The 16,460-nt window shown below is 41.6% G+C and overlaps 1 protein-coding gene across 1 annotated transcript in view; it reads left to right on the forward strand.

Moving 5' to 3' along the window:
• gpr158a (G protein-coupled receptor 158a) overlaps positions 1 to 16,460 on the forward strand; it is a 62,034-nt gene that overhangs the window by 16,974 nt on the left and 28,600 nt on the right. Inside the window, exon 3 of the mRNA XM_041961812.1 lies at positions 16,050 to 16,152. Within this exon, the coding sequence (XP_041817746.1) occupies positions 16,050 to 16,152 (103 nt within the window). The remainder of the gene's footprint in view (positions 1 to 16,049; positions 16,153 to 16,460) is intronic.

Consider the following 16,460-nt stretch of genomic DNA (forward strand, 5'->3'; position numbering starts at 1 on the left):
GCCGACCAGTCGCTGCATGTCTCAAGCCAACAGCAAGCATTATATTTCTTTGATAATGACTTGTGCCGATCACGGTGAAGCTAGATGAGCTTTTACGTAGCCAAGCAAGCACGGAGCCCAAAGATTTTAACCGCAATCTTGACTTTCCTGTCGAAAAAGTGTGCACATGCTGTTTGAGGCTGATGGTTTCCTGCATTTCTTTCCCCCACCTCTCACCTTTCACTAATGGCACCTCCATTAGTGTTCTTCACCGTTCTTCAAAAGTCTAGGACTTTGCCGCCCGGGGGGCACCTTTCATACGAGAAGGCGGCTGCGGATGATGATGAATGTTTCAATCAATTAGCTTATTGCTCAGAACAAGTGGTGGAGCCCTGGGGGACTGTAGCCTGTGAAAGCCAGTGACACATAACCTGAATGATTACTCCAGCCGGCACTGCAAGGACCCCTAACTCTGCTGCGTTTCCTGTTGAGGGCTGCTGAGTGAGAAGAGTGAGACCTGTGGGTTAGAAACATTTACACACCGAGAACGATATGAAAACGTCAGTTCACACTCAAATATCTCGACAACTTTAGCATGGATTGCTATGAAACGCTGTGCAGACAATCATGGTCCCCAGAGGAGGAATCCTGCCAGCTTTGGTGATCCCCTGACTTTTCCTCTAGCGCCACCTTGAGGTTGTGTTTTTGAGTAAAACATGTCAACAACTTTAAGATTAATTATAATAACTGTGGTGATTTAGAGACATCATCAGGTCAACATGTCAGTTTGTTTGAGACTTTTGGTTGATGACCATATATCCTAAAGTAACTAGTGTTAATCAGCAAATCAGCTTTGTCATTTTTAAGCTGTTAGCATGTTGATATTAGCATTTAGCCAAATTTAGCCACACGGAGCTGCTAGCATGGCTGCAGACTCAGGTTCATCTAAGAAAATAAGTAATAAAGTAAAACTTCATTTATACAGCACTTTTAAAAGCACACAAAGTGCTTCCCACACAGCAAAAAACAAAAATAAATGAACAAATGGCTAGTTTACGGTTTATAGCCGCTCAACTGAGGCAGTAGAGGGAATTACAATAATCAAGTTGGGAGAAAATGAAAATCTGCAGAATATATCAGATTTTTGTATTTCTAAAGCTGAAGAAAACAGGACAGAACAAGCTCACTAACATGTTGGTCAAAAGTCATGAACTGATCAAAGATGAGATTCGGAGTGATTTGATGTTTGAGTGAAGTGGACCAATAACGTGATCAATAACCTGACTGCACCTTTATGCCCTCTTCTTCATCTTTCTTCTTCATTTTTGCCCTCGTTTTCTGTCTTTTCCTCTTCGTGTAGCGATTCCAGTCAACATATTCACACATTTTGGAGGTGACAATGAAGTACAAATTCACTTCCCAGAATGCATTTGCACTTTGGATTCAAACTCTTTGCCAGAGTTCAAGCATTATAATTTTGTTATTCCAGTCATTCTAGCGCTAAAGCTAACAACCCATATGGCTACAAAGGACTGACTGTCTACACCAAAACACACAAAATAGGTGTCAAATCACAGCGTGACAGGGGACGTTTGATGGTTATGATGTTTTGTACATGGTTTATTTTTGCCTTGCTGTGGTGCTCTCTCTGTTGTTGAAAACCTGGAGTGGATATTCCAGCTCTTATGTTGAATCACGGTTACATCTTGACCTTGGTTCACAAGGTTGTCCCGGCCCAGCCGGCTATCATCTCAATCACACGCTGATTTCTCCGCCGTGTACCTTGTGCTGCTGAATTAATAACGCCATCAGTGTTGAACAACTGCTGCTACCCTCCTGCTCTCACCTTCTGTCTCTCTCTTATTTTCTCTCTCTCCCAGTCTTGCAAACAGAAAAGTGCACACAAGCGAGCACATTAACTTACATTCATTCCCTGGAGGCTCATACCTCCAACCATGACCACTGTATCCCCCATCCCAACACTAATCCTAACCTAAGTGTGATTCTAGCCTCAAGTCTTAACCCTTTGATAATAGCGAAACCTTGTCAGGAACAGATTTTGATTGTTTTTGTCCAGATATCAGAATCTTCTTGCAGTTTTAACCCAAAAATAACTAGTTCTCAGATTGTTTTTGTCTTCATATCACTATGTGATCAGATTTTTGTCCTCAAATATCACCATATGAACAACTTTAGCCACAGCGAGTGTGCAATCAGATTCTTGTTCCCAAAGCGTCACTAAATGTAAATGTGTTTTTTTTCCACTGGTTTTTTTATGCAAGCACAAAAAAAATCTGAGTGCTGATGAAATGTGGCAAAAGAGAAAAAATGTAATGCTTTGCTGGGGTGGAAAAGCTTGTGTAACCTGACAAAGTGCAGTGGAAACTTGGCTTAGTGTAAGTTAAATTTTTAAATGTTACTCAACATTTATCAGCAGGAATGTTTTAATAATCTGACATTGAAAATATATATATATTTTTTTTTGCCTTAGACTTAGCAAATATGCCTCAAGGGGCTTTCAAATGTATGCATCATACGACACCTTTGATTTGTAAAAGGATGACAGTGTGAAGCGTTTTCATGGTCAGGAAAACATCAGATCTGCGAGGAGCAAATCAATACATGAAACAAACATGAACGCCACATTTCCATCATGTTTTCCACATCTGGCTCTCTGGAAATCTGGTCACCACCGACCAATCAGAGTCTTGTTGTGCGTGTGAGTGATCTGTGGTCGGTTTAAAGTCTTCGCATTGTGAACAGGTTCATATGAAACTGACGTGGATCAAAGAAGCGGTCTCCCGTTCATTCACATTGATTGAGACACTGCTGCAGTCAGATTTAAAAAAAGACAAGGAAGAAAAGCTGACTGGCATTAACCCCGGAGGTGACTGCAAACCAAGCTATTCATGTCATCCTTTGTTTCTGTGATTTACATCTCATTGTCTCTTGTCCTGTAATCTTTACTTGCAGCTGTCTATAACTTACAAAGATTAGACAAAGGCCATGTATCGTATTGGCAGCCATGATAACAAGTGCTTTATCTGCAAGGCACGTGGACGGCTACAGGAGGACAAACATTTCCTGGCACAAGAGTGTAATGTTTGCTCAACCCCCAGCACTTGAATTACATGAGGGCCCAAGAGCCAGTGTGAAGTTCCCTTCTTTTGATTGGTTCATGCCTTCAGCCTGTGAAGGACGTATGGCAGGTTGGATTGATGAGATTAATTTAAAACACTTTCAAAGCTGAAACTCATTAATCTGTGTGTCACAAAAAAGATTGATTTGGGCATCAGACACGTTGCTCCATTTGCATACAACAGTTTGAGGCCTCATTCTGTCCCATAATGACTTGCCTTTTGTGTGAGCAATCATTTTCTACTAGAAACTGTCCATTTTTTCGGTTACACTGGAAACGACACAGCCGGTATTCATCTGCTGAAATTAACTAAAGTAATGAAATGTGCAAATAAATGTATTTTAGAAGATTTTTTAATATATATTTGTTAAAATTCTCCTTATAGCAATCAATAGTAGAATGCACTATCAGAAAACAGAATGACAATCTGGTATCTGTGCCTGTTGCATTTTTGTAATAAGTCCATCAAATCATCTCATTCGGCCTTCATGAAATGACTGGATGGCCTACCTACCTGTCTACCTGTCTACCTATGTACCTGCCTACCTGTGCACACTCTGCCTGTGCACTTATAACGCATGACTCGAGTCTTCTACAAGGCTAAAGCTATAGCTAGCTACTTGCATAACAGTGGCAGAGAAAGTGCAGCCAAAATGTTCCAATGCTAACATGCTAGCTTGAGGGCTGTGAGTACTAACAATAGTACAATCATTTCATTTTCAATAAATTTAAGTAGAAATGAATGAGATTTATTTAGACGTGCACTTTCTAAAAGCATATGTCAAACATACTTTAAATTGAGCAAAAAAGTAAAACTGTTCTTGTAATGATATTTCTATTACACTAAAGTATTCAGCTGTTAGGGTTAGGGTGACCTGGGAAAGCAAACACCCACAGCAGTGAGCTGTTTCGCTCGTGTTGATATGACTGTGGCGTTTCACAGGTGTTTATTTATGCATTTATTAAAAGAAGCGGCCTCTTCATCACTTCTCCTCTCTCTCGTTAGTAGCCGGTCCTGTTTGTGTTCACGTGTTTATGGAATCCCTGATCAACAGTAACGACTACCAGGAATTTATCTGTTCAATTTTGAAGTGAGACTGCTCGTTAGGGCATGTTTTCTTCAATAAATTCCTAACATATCGTATAGTTTGATGTCACATTCAGAATATGTCACCCTTCGCTGACTGTTCACTTAGCATGCTGTATGCTCTGCTGACTCCCCAAGCCCCTTTATGAATGTGATGTGAAGTAAGCGTTCCCTCTACACTCATTCAACAAAAATGCTTACACCTTCATCTGCAGGCTGGGTTGTGCATTGTAAGATAAAAATAGCTTTTTAGCGTCTTGGGAATCCCCCCCCCCCCTTTTTTTTAACGTGACATCGTAGTGGGGCAGGGGTTCCCTCCAGGGACCCATGTAAAGAGCAGTTTCACACCAGGCCACGCCCCGTTCACCCCGCTGATCTCGTCTCACCAATTTGGCTGGAGAGAAAGGGCTTGAAGCATCCTTATTAACTACGTTCCTCGCTATGTTCCGGAGCCTATAAATAGGGTAATTGCTAATTATCTACAGTGATCTCACCAGAGCTGTGATTATGCTTCAGAGCTGATAAGGGTGTTTGATAGGAAGGAAATACAATACTGCTGTGCACCAGTGGATTTAAATTCAGCCTTCAATTTGAGCAAATCCTTTTGTGACTTGCGCAGCATTGTAGTAACGTAGCATGGAGACCAGGATGTGAGACCAGGAAATCAGGAAAAAAAAAAGGCAAATGTGTGTTTTTTCTGCTGTGGACAGAAAGATTAAGGAGGATGGACAGAGATCTGCAGCTCAGCAGATGGATGAAGCGTTACATCTTGGAAACAGTTTTCAAAAGTTTTCAGAGCTGGAGAGAGAAAAACAAACCCTTTTTTTAAATGTTTTTTTAGCTGCATGCGTTATGCCAACACAGTCTGGGTCAGAAAACTTGAGTACACTTTGAATATTTTCTGTATCGTTGCCCATATTTCATCACTCAATATCCCAAAAAAAAAATTCAGTCTGGACTCAGTTTGTATGAACAACTTTACCCCCACAGCGAGTGTGGAATCAGATTCTTGTTCCCAAAGCGTCACTAAATGTGTTTTTTTTATGCAGCTTTTTTATGCACGTTTTCAGTTGAAGCGCAAAACCCTGAGTGCCGATGAAATGTGGCAAAAGAGAAAAAAAGTAATGCTTTGCTGGGGTGGAAAAGCTTGTGTAACCTCACAAAGTGCAATGGAAACTTGGCTTAGCGTAACTTAAATTTAGCGGATCATTACAAGATTCAAGATTGCCTTTATTGTCACTGAGCATAACATGTCACTGAAATTTGTATTGCAACCCCCATGTTAGAAACAATAAGAAAGATAAGAAAGATAATAAAATGAAATAAAGATACTAGAATAAAATAAACAGGCAGTAAAAAAATGCGTAAATGCAATAAAAATATACCAGAAATGAAAAATATACTAAGACAATAAACAATAAAATATACGAACAGCAGCCGAAATATACTAAAATGTATATACTGAGTGCAAATGGCTGACCATTTAGTCAAGTGTGTGTGTACAGAAGGTGGAGGTGAAGGTGGACAATGTGCAAAAAAAACAAACAAACAAAAACATAAAAACGGGAGCTACGAGCCGCTGCGTCTGCAGGCGCCGCCATCTTGGATTACATACTAGCATGTGACCTAAATGTTGCTTAAAGGTCAAGTGTGTACAATAATGGGGCATCTATCGGCAGAAATGTTATAGTAACATTATAATTAAGTTTGCAGTAGTGTTTAATGTTGTTTGTAAGTGCGCTTTTCTGCCTTCTGGAACATTTTTGTGTTACCAATGAATGACACCACTGATATCCAAAATTCAAATGCCACACTGGACACTAGCAAGATGCTCTGTGTCCTGCATTCCTGCCTCCTGGTACAAGAGATGAAAACATCAAGGTTGAGGGCTGTTGGGTGTAACGCAGTGGGACGAGAGATCACAGGACACTTCTGGTTTTAACTCTGGCCCCCGGCCCCTCGAAGCGCAGCCCTTCCTTAACCGCTGTCCCGTTAATTGGCTCTGTGGATAATGCTGGAACTGCATTTACATGGAAACACTTTGAAGACTTGAGTACACTCGCCCCCGGGCGCAGTCTTACATCCGCTGTGCCCGGCCTTGGCGGCACACGGTAAACCGAGGCAGAAAGCAAACAGTCAGTCCGCGGAGGATGGGGGGAAAAAAGTGGAATGTAGAGGTAACATTTGTCTAGGGACCCATGAGATTGGATGTGAAATGAGTACAGCTGTGTGCTTACAGTGGATCGCAATAGACGGAGAAAGAGTGAGAGACGCAGACAAAAAGATTTAGCGATGGTAGCTTGGTTTACGTGCACAAAAGTAACCTGCCTTCACTTCAGTTTAGGTCTGATGAAGCTGTTTACGTAACCCTGCACAGAGCTGCTCCGCAGATAGAAAGTACAACAAATCGGTCAATTTTCCGCCTGAATATTTTTGACCAGCGCTCCATTTTCCTCAACCTATCGGGGTCCATGTCATGATGGCTGCAGGCTGAGCAAGAAAGCCCGGACATCCCTCTCAGCCACATCCTCTGCTCCTCCTGGGAGATCCTGAGGCGTTCCTGGACCAGAGGGGATATATAATCCCTCCAGTGTGTTCTGGGTCTGCCACGAGGTCTCCTCCCAGTTGGACTTGCGTTGGAATACCTCCACAGGGAGGCGTCCGGCAGGATCAGATGCTCCAGACATCTCAGCTGGGTCCTTTCAACATGAGCGCTCGGGTCAGAGCTCATCGCTGATGTTGAAACTGCTCGCTGTCTTGACTTTTCCATCTGTAGTGTTGAATCCACATCTCTTCACAGATGGTAATCGCTAATTTCCTTCATCTTGCATTAGCAAAGACAACATCGATGGCCTGCGAAGGGTCAGGCAGACAGTGAATGCTGGATTCAAACATGTTATCAAAGAAAATTTAAGAACAACTGTTCTCTAGATTGAAAAATTCAGCTTCCTTAAATCACCGTGAAGCTGCAAATCAGGACGATACTGTTACTGTATGAGGATGGTCGAGAGTCATGTGGGGTGCGAGGACAACAGCAACACGCCTCCCTTCATCACCCGTGATGCTGTTTGCGCCTGTTGTTGCTGGAGGCTGCTGAGAGGATGTCAGAAAACTTTGTGCACGCCTGATCCCTCTTTGTTAAGTGATCATTGTCCTTGTTTTGGCACGAGTGTATGCAGGCCAGCCATTAGGGATTATGGACAAGGGGACAACATTCTCCAAACTGGGCCCTCATACCATGCTAACCCTACTTAAGGGTTAAGAAGGTAAAGTCTATTTTGCCTAGCTGCACAGCCCCCCGCTGTTAAAATGGGGTATGGGATGACAAGTTAGATCTTTGCACGAGTCATCTGTACCCTTGGACCCCCACTGACTGTGGGGCTGTGTACATCTATTTGCAGGACTGTCCACTGCAAGTTGCAGGAGTCAACATTACTGTGCATTTTACCGTGCGAACATGGAGTAGATATGGCGGCTGGTTCACTTTGACACTTACATAAGCTGCGAATGTGATTATGAAAGCAATATTCCAGTGGTGTCTGTTGTGTGTACTAGTCTCAGCCTGATGGCAATGTTAAGCTCCCTCCAGGCCAGAGCGTTTATCTCACTGGTGTGTAGGCTTTGGTCTTTGGACTGCACCCAAAGCGAGGCCCCTGCTGCCCGGGCAGCTCTGCTCCGGCTAACTCCTGCTAGTTGACCTCGTTTAAAGGCCTGGCTGTGTTGTCTAGCTGTCCCTCTGAGCGCAGAGCCACAGCTATCCAGCTCTCTGCAGCGTCTCTGTGACTGTGTGTGTCTGAGTTAGAGTAATGCACAGGCCTGGAATTGCGGTCCGAGCCAGATCCAGTAACAATTTATTTAGCCCAGTCCTTGTCCAACAGCGAAAAAAGCATGAACCCGGCCTGGAGCAAATATATTGACGTCAAAACTCATTCCTCTCTCTCTCTTTTGGTTTTCTCCTCTGTCTCTTGTGCTCTCTCTCACACACAGAGCTACACACAAAAACTTGCTGCTCTAACTAATGGACCCATTTATGAGGCAATAAATGATTAGTGAGCCAAAATCATAGTATACCCTTTATATTCTCACTGACATTATTAGACTTCATCTACTTCATAGTTCACTTTACTTTTTATTGACGTAACATTGTAATTCTTATGCGTCTTGTTGTAATTGTACCACTGCTGAATTCTCGACAGCACCTATTGAGATTCATCCTGTTTGGTTCTAACGAAAGGTGGCGTTTGGATTTTTATCTCATCCACCCAAAAGTCAAGAGGTTGTCATGTGATTTTGGCGAATCAACTTCCATCATGAACTTGACTGATGAATGTCATGATCAATAACAATAGCATCATGTACATTTACATTTCAGGCTCAAACCTGCCTTGAATCAAGCCCATTGGTTTCCATTTTATAACTTTACACAACATGTATTTAGATGGAGGTTTTGTCCAAAAGGACTTTGACTAAATGCATCCAAACTCAAGCGCAACCCACCCAAATAAACAGATAAAAGTGTGTTAGAGAGCTGGGCTCTTACCTTTAGTACAAGTTAAAGGAGCATTTCAGCAACTTATCCCCCATTAGGCTGGAGAACGTGTAAGAGACACATAAAAAAGAGCAGAGATAGTCGACTTTTAGTCCCCACAGTGAGTTAAACTCCAAAAGCTCTGCAGCCTACGCATCTCTAAATGCAACGTAGTGCCCCTTTGTTGGACCCTCCATGCCCTGTTAGTGTCAGTGTGTCTCTGAGCCCAAGGCCAGATGATGCTGGTGATATCACCAACTAAAGTCATAGTACTCTCTGAGAGGAGTAATTGCATCTTACTGTGTAAAATCACGGAAAATGTGTCCAGGTGTACATGTGCATTTAATTTATTTAAAGAATCTAATTCGGCCTGTCTTTGTTTTTTAGTTCTTCCTCTAGAACAGACACCATCTCTCCCTGGTGCCTTCATACACATCCAGAGGTGGTAGTTCGCAGCACAGACACAACTGTACTGTATGTGCAGAGTAAATTGCCCTCCAGCCAAGTCTTTTTCTTCTCACCTCCTTTCTGTGCCTTCTATAGCTCAATCTGTAATTACTGGACGATGAGCTTTCCTCTGGGTTGATGTTGCACTCTGTAGGATCATTACAAACATCTACAGAGGCCTGTTAGTGGTTGATTAGGCACGGTGCTGGACCGGAAGCGCGTGGGCTTATATCAAAGAGAGGTCCTCGGCAGGCTCTAATTAGCCAGCAGAATTCAGCTAGTTCCTGGTTTCCTGGTCAGGTGGAAGATGCCCGGCCTCTGCATCAATTAGCGCTACTCTTGGAGTTGGTTTTTATTCCCCTGCTTCATGTCACAGAAAGGTGATGGAGGAGAACTGCTGCATTTGATGTCAGGAGAAAGAATATGTAGTGTGCACATTTGTATGCCGGCAGTGCTGCGGTCTAATGTAGCTTAATGCAATGATCTACAGTAGATATGCAGCTGTAGTGCATTTATAGTCTGAATTTATTTTAAAGGTTATTGAGGTCCTCACTTTCTTGTTTGCGCGAGTATTTACACTGAATTATGCTTAAAACAAGACATGTTTTGCATGTTATCACAGTGCAAAACACATTCGCTGAGACAAACAGCATGGTTTGTATTCCATCCCATTGTTTTGTTGCATTTCATATGTTCTTTAAAGGCTAACAACAACAAATAATTTTTCTAACCCCGTTTTTCTTTTACTGACCACACATTTAAGTTATAAAGAACACTTTTGACACTCTGTGTACATTTTTTCAACATTACAGAGAAATAAAATACTTTTTATGTCGAAGAACAGTGTATAAAGCACTGTATTTGATCAGCTGGTCACTGTATTTTCATTAAAAACATTTAAGAAATATAAAACAATCACATTTATATAATCATTTTTCGACAAATATAAAATTTGATGACATATTTATTCATGCTGGCAACAATTTAAAATCAGAAAATTGATTGCAATATTCATTTTTGGTAAAATAAGTAATTAGCAATGCCATCAGATTCAGTTTCAACATTCTGGTCAGGATGTGCGATTGCTTTGGAAAACTCCACAAAAATCAGACCACATGCCAAGAGTGATTCTTCTGCCACAAACTTCATGGAAAGACGCCACTTAAAAAGGTTTGGTTTCTGAAAACCTCAGTGCATCCTGGGGATTTTTATAGACCTAATCCTCCTGCCTGCTGGAGACGGCTGATTCGAGTTGAGTAAAGTACAAATTATTTTCCTCGAATTGTACCAATCTGTGCTGTTCCCCGAAAACCAATCAAAGATCTGACATCCATCACACACGAGAACAGCTTTAGTTTAGAATATCAAAAGTGTATTTAATAATAACAAAATGACAATTTTATTGTCCAAATGTGATGAAAGTTACAGTTCCTATCGTATAAAAGCATTCGAGAGCATTATCCACAACCACAATAACTCTGTTAACTCACTTTTAAACACCTCTAAATGCTGAAAGAACGGTGTTTTCTGAGTCACTGCAGTACTGTGGTGGTGGCAAGATGCTTTACCATCTGGCACTGTGTCACCTAAATCAATCAAAACCTTTAGGCATCTCTGTGCTCAGTGTTAATGCACCACCATCAGGTAGTCTTCCAAAAAATAGGGTCAGGGTCAACAGTACGGCTCTTAAAACAGCCCAAAGTCATAAATAATAAAGAAAGACGATAACTGGAATCCACTACATGGTCGTAACTCTCACAGCACCAACACTAAACATGTCTGTCCGCTGGTGTGATTTAGTGTCGGTTAGCTTTATACTAATGCATTTTGTGCAACGTAGTAAATATAGTAAAATGGATGTGAATAATGAGAAACTTGAAAAGTGCACTCTGTAGAGTGCAGATTCTCACCTGATGTGTCTAAAATATATATTAGAAACTTTATACCTATGCCAGTCAAGGACATGTTTGGATTTCACTGAATTTGTATATGGCCAAAAGTATGTAGACATTCCTGGCATCCTGGTCCTAGGTGTTAAATACACTGACCGTGTAACAGCAACATTCCCGATTCAAATCCAGCCAGGAATCTTTGCATGTCATCTCCCCCCTCTCATTTCCTGTCATCTCCCTTCCGTCACTTTCAAATAAAGGCAAAAACAACCCAAAAATATTTTAAAATTGGCCCATTCAGCCACAAGAGTGTTAATGAGGTTAGACACTAATGTTGACTGATATGGCCAGGGGCCCGTTCACCAAATCTGCAGCGTGCAAGCTGCGACTTTCGCACTAATTTTGACACGTTTACCAAATCAGAAGAAACACAATGCATGAGCAAGTGAGAGGACTGTTAGGACTCTCAAATTTATGTGCAATTTGCAAATGACAGTCATGTGTGAAATTGTGCAATGGCACTCTTTGCCATGTGCATGGAAGTAGCACTTGCACATGGCTGTTGTGAAATGGACCCCTGGCTCACAGCCATAGTTCCAATTCATCCCAAAGGTGTTGAGGTCAGGGCTCTGTGCAGGCCAGTCAAAGTCTTCCACATCAGACTGGGAATCATTTCTCTATCTGTGCACGGGGGCATTGTCATATAGAAACAGAGAAGTGCGTTTCTGAAAACTGTTATTACATTTCTACAAGACTTACTTATTTTTGGGATATTTAAATGGATAATTTTGCCTATTCAGCCCCACCCTGAGACATCGCTCTATTTTAAAAGACCACAAGCACAAAAGGTTGGGAGCCCCTGGTCTAAAATATCATTACATGCTATAGCATGAGACTTACCCCGACTGGAACTGAAGGTCTAACCCAAATCATGAAAAACAGACCAAAAGTGGGGTGTCCGTATACTTTTGGCCATGTAGTATTCAGGCCTACTTCCATTGGGTCACTGCTGAGACGGAGTTCTGGTTTGTGTTTGTTGCTTCAGTATGGGTTTATTTCATATTTTAGCATTTTGATCACTAATAAATTATGAATTGATCACAATGATGGAAACAGCAGTGATGTAAGAAACGGCACTGAAGCCAGAGAGAGAGAGAGAGACTGAGTGCGTGTTGTGTCTGTTTTTGATTCCTGCAGCCTTTTTATAAGTGCTCTGTCGCAGGCAAACCATGCTGGTCTGACAGCGTGACGCACTCCCATAAAAAGGCTCTTGCTTGCGGTCACACACATGTCACCATGGCAGTTAGCATGTCAGAGTGTGCGTGATTGACAGCTGCCACAGCTGGGATGTAAACAGCAGTGAGCCTGGAGACATACAGTACAAGCTGTAGGTGTCTCTTTTACATGTGACTGTCATAAAACATAAATGAGGTAGATCATATTTACTTATTTCTGTACCCCACAGGTAGCTACATAGCTAGTGTATTTGCATTAGTGTTCTCAACCATACAAGCCTAATTAATCATCAGGTAAATGTGATGTGATTTCTGGTAGCAAGCTCGATGCTTTCAGACATTATGGAAGGAACAACAATATGGCTGCCTCAGTTGCTTGCTATCAGCAGAACATGATCACAAATAATTAATAGAATACGTCATGCATATAGAAGTAGGTCACAGCCATGTGTACTCTATTTGAAATACTACAGCAGTTTCAAAATAATGTAGTCCTGTATAGACCAGGACAGTATATCATGGAGTAATTTACATCAGTAAATGATTAAAAAAAAAAAAAAGTTCAGTAAGAACTGCTAAAGAAGTTTCAGCTTTGAATAATATGACAAATTATTTCAATTGTCAATTAATTGATCTTCTTAGACCATGACAGCAAAAAGTATGAAAAATGTCGGCTCTCAGAGCCACAGGTGACGTCTTCAACTGTCCAAAACCCAAACGCCTTTCATTAACTATCACATATATGACTGAGAAAAGCAGGAAATCCACACTTTTAAAAAGCTTTTAATTGACTGATCGATCAGTTGTTTCAGTTGTAGAGTTTAACTTCATTTAAATTCACTATTGTACATAAAGTAAACGTTGGCTTTTAAAATCAGTTTTAATGTATTTCCTCCAATTAAAAAAAAACAAACTTTAAATGTTTACATCCATGTTGCTAGCTTGCTGGGCTAATCTTTTTATATTATATGTATTTTGCTTTTGCATTGCCACTTTTCTTGCATTACCACCACCTGTTGATCTGTGTGACACTATTCAAAGGAATGTGCATCTATAAACAAAATAGGGACCCACTCATCAAAAAAAAACAAAAAAAACACACATGGGCCCCTTTAAGTTAACCTAAATTTTTAATGAAAATTATATATAAAAAAGTAATTATATATATATATATATGTTTTCACAAATAAATCTTTTTATGAAAATTATATTTTTAAAGGTTAACTTATGGAAGGAAATCATCTTCAGTCATTCAGTTACTGTATCTCAATATAACTTCAGGTGTCTCCTTAGGTCCTCATCTTTGTGTGAGGATCTTTACAGATCTGGTTCAAAATCTCCATTTTATGGCCTTTTGATATGAGTCTGGCCCCTAGCCGGACCACTGCTGCTAAGACCACATGTGACTGATGGCAGGCAGCTGGGAGGCAGGCTGCAATGTCTGGGCTGCTTCGCCATTCAACACACTCCACATCCGAGCCCCCGCATCAATCACCGCAGCAGGCAGGAGTGGGATGCACTGCCAGGGCTATTTCTGGCTCCCTCTGTCACACATACGGAAAATATGCATACTCACACACACACACACACACCTGTCTCAGGCTGTTTCTTCTGGTTTCTCAGTGAGGTGGGCATATTAACAGTGGCAGGCAGAAGCTGCAGCACGCTCCACCTGTCCCGAGGAGACAACCGTTGGGAGATGAAATCAGTTCCCTGACTCACGTTGCAGCACAGTGCTCATTTACAGCTGCACCTGGCAGGTTTTTATGAAGGGAAACACAACTCAGAAGCCTAAATCAAAAGGCGAGGCTCTGGTACGCTGGCAACTGTTGTAATCCAGTCCAAGCAGCGCTAACATATGAATTTATTGCAGGTTTTAAAAACACAAACATCTAAAAGGGTTTTTTTTTTTTTTAGGACTTTTAAGATAATCCACCAGATTATCTAAAGCTCTTCTCATTGTTCTCTGGACTGTTGCATGGCCACATGATGCTTGCTAGTTTTCAGTAGATGGTTGCCATGGTGGCTCGCTTTGCCCTCTTTAATCCATAGAGAAGTAGGATAATTTGATTAAAGCAGCATTAACAGACAGTTGCCTGGTTACCCATCCACCAGACAGAGAGCAACATTAGCATTAATTTGAAGTCGTGTTTCTGGCAACTTACATGGAAGTCCAATATTCAGTGTGAGTGAAATATCTGCCTCTTTAGCTGCTAATCCCTCCACTATGCTCACCAGCAACTCGCTAACGTTTCTTTCCACTGTTAGCTGCCGGTCAGTTGTTTCACAGTGGGTTTATCAGGAGTTTTGGCTGGAAACAACGAATAAGGTTGTCGAGAGCAGTGAGAGTGAACCAAAGTAAAGTTATGGACTGCTGCACGACCACAAACAAAAGATATGGCCGTAATGTGGTATTAAACTGGATACATGAAATATTAAGACCACTTCTTTCTGGTTTTGAGGGAATTTAAGTCAGAAAAAGTCAAATCATGGCATTTGAGTCCTTGTTGTTTCCATTCAGAATCACTAACAGTGGAGAGCTCCAACGCATGACGGTGGTGTACGTTTCAGAATATCTGGGGCTAATGTTTGAACATTCGAGAAAAGAAAAATTTCCAGTCTTTTTTCCAGGGTCTTTAATATACTGTTGAAGTCTAAATCCGTCGTTCCAATGTGCTCAACATAGGTTCACGATTTTAAGATCAAAAGGGCCCTTTTCAAGGCTGTCACCACTGGTACGAGGAGCCATCTTCAACAGATTAGCGTAGCGCCACTTTCAATGCTTTGCTCTCTTCAGTGGAATTTGTTCGAGGAACTCGCTCGCTGAATAGTTACCTGGTAATTACCTCGTTCTCCAAGCCTTCGACCGAGGGCCGACACTCTCAGACTGAAAAAAAGACCTTGAGAGATAGTCAGAAATAGCTGCCTCTTAAGACGTGCGGAGTCCGGTCGGCTGCGACGAGCATCACAGTGACTGATGCCTCATTTAGACGCCGCCGCTGGCCTCGCCTCTGGATCTCTCACCGTCAGGTCACAAACACTTCACAGTGTGTCAAGTGTCAGCTGAAGCACCGGAGCTATTCTGGGCCCCTCGTCGTTTCTTGGGATTCATAAGTCATTATCGTCTCTGCTCGGAGAAACATGTTCACGTTGTGTGAAAATTAGACTGTTGTGTAGTTTCAGGCAGAGAGCAAGAAAAATTAGAGCTTCATGTCAATGACCCAAATATGTTCATACAGAAGAGAAGATGGAATCTCATTCCCAGAAGAAATAGAATTAATGGTTCTCCTTTAATCATGCAAATAAGTCTGTTCTTAATTTAGATATTAATTATGTCTTGTAATTTGGCAAACAGTGCACAAAGTCTGCCGAGGACGCCCCCCGACACCCCTCGTGTTTTTCTCTCCCTCAGTCTGTTTCCTATCAGACTCGCAATCAAATGGAAGAAGCTTCGCTAATTTAATATTGAGTGGCGAGAAGGCACAGCTAGACAGAGAGAGGAATCTCACAACTTTAAATAATTAGACCCTCGTCCCTCCCGCAAGACATTTGATCCCGCGTCCTGCTCACTGATTTCCAGCTTTACTTTTGGTTTCGTATTGACACGTTTTAATTGCTTTTATAATGGCGTCTTATCAGTCTGCATTACAAGACGACGTGTTTTAAATTCTTTTCAGAGATTTATCGTGAAGGAAATTCAAGTCTTTGTGTGGCTGATGCATGTATTTGTTCCTCCTCACAGTGTTTGCCGATCCACGGTCATGGATTCGTCTTGGACAAGTACAAGTGCCACTGCAAGAAAGGATTCTACCACCCCAACAGAGTAGCTGTCAACGGCTTCACCAGTAAGTCAGTTATCACCTGTTTCGGTGACAGACACAATATATTCTTTATTAATGTGTTGTAATGAGGTTATTTCATTGATCACTTTTAAAGGTATCCCATCAGAGGAATGTGTGTAGCTACATGCTAACATTGAACAATCAGTATCTGAATAGAGAACAGTTTTCATGTTTTTCCCATCAGTAAAAGAAGTATATGTTCACCTTGTATGTGACATTATACATCTTCATTTTATAAGTACAGTAATGGAAGAGACATGCGTTACTGCCCCGTCTGAAAATTGAAGCAGCCCCAGTACCTGGGGAGGCTA

This window comes from Chelmon rostratus, chromosome 20, assembly GCF_017976325.1.
Source record: "Chelmon rostratus isolate fCheRos1 chromosome 20, fCheRos1.pri, whole genome shotgun sequence".
Taxonomy (NCBI): Eukaryota; Metazoa; Chordata; class Actinopteri; order Chaetodontiformes; family Chaetodontidae; genus Chelmon; species Chelmon rostratus.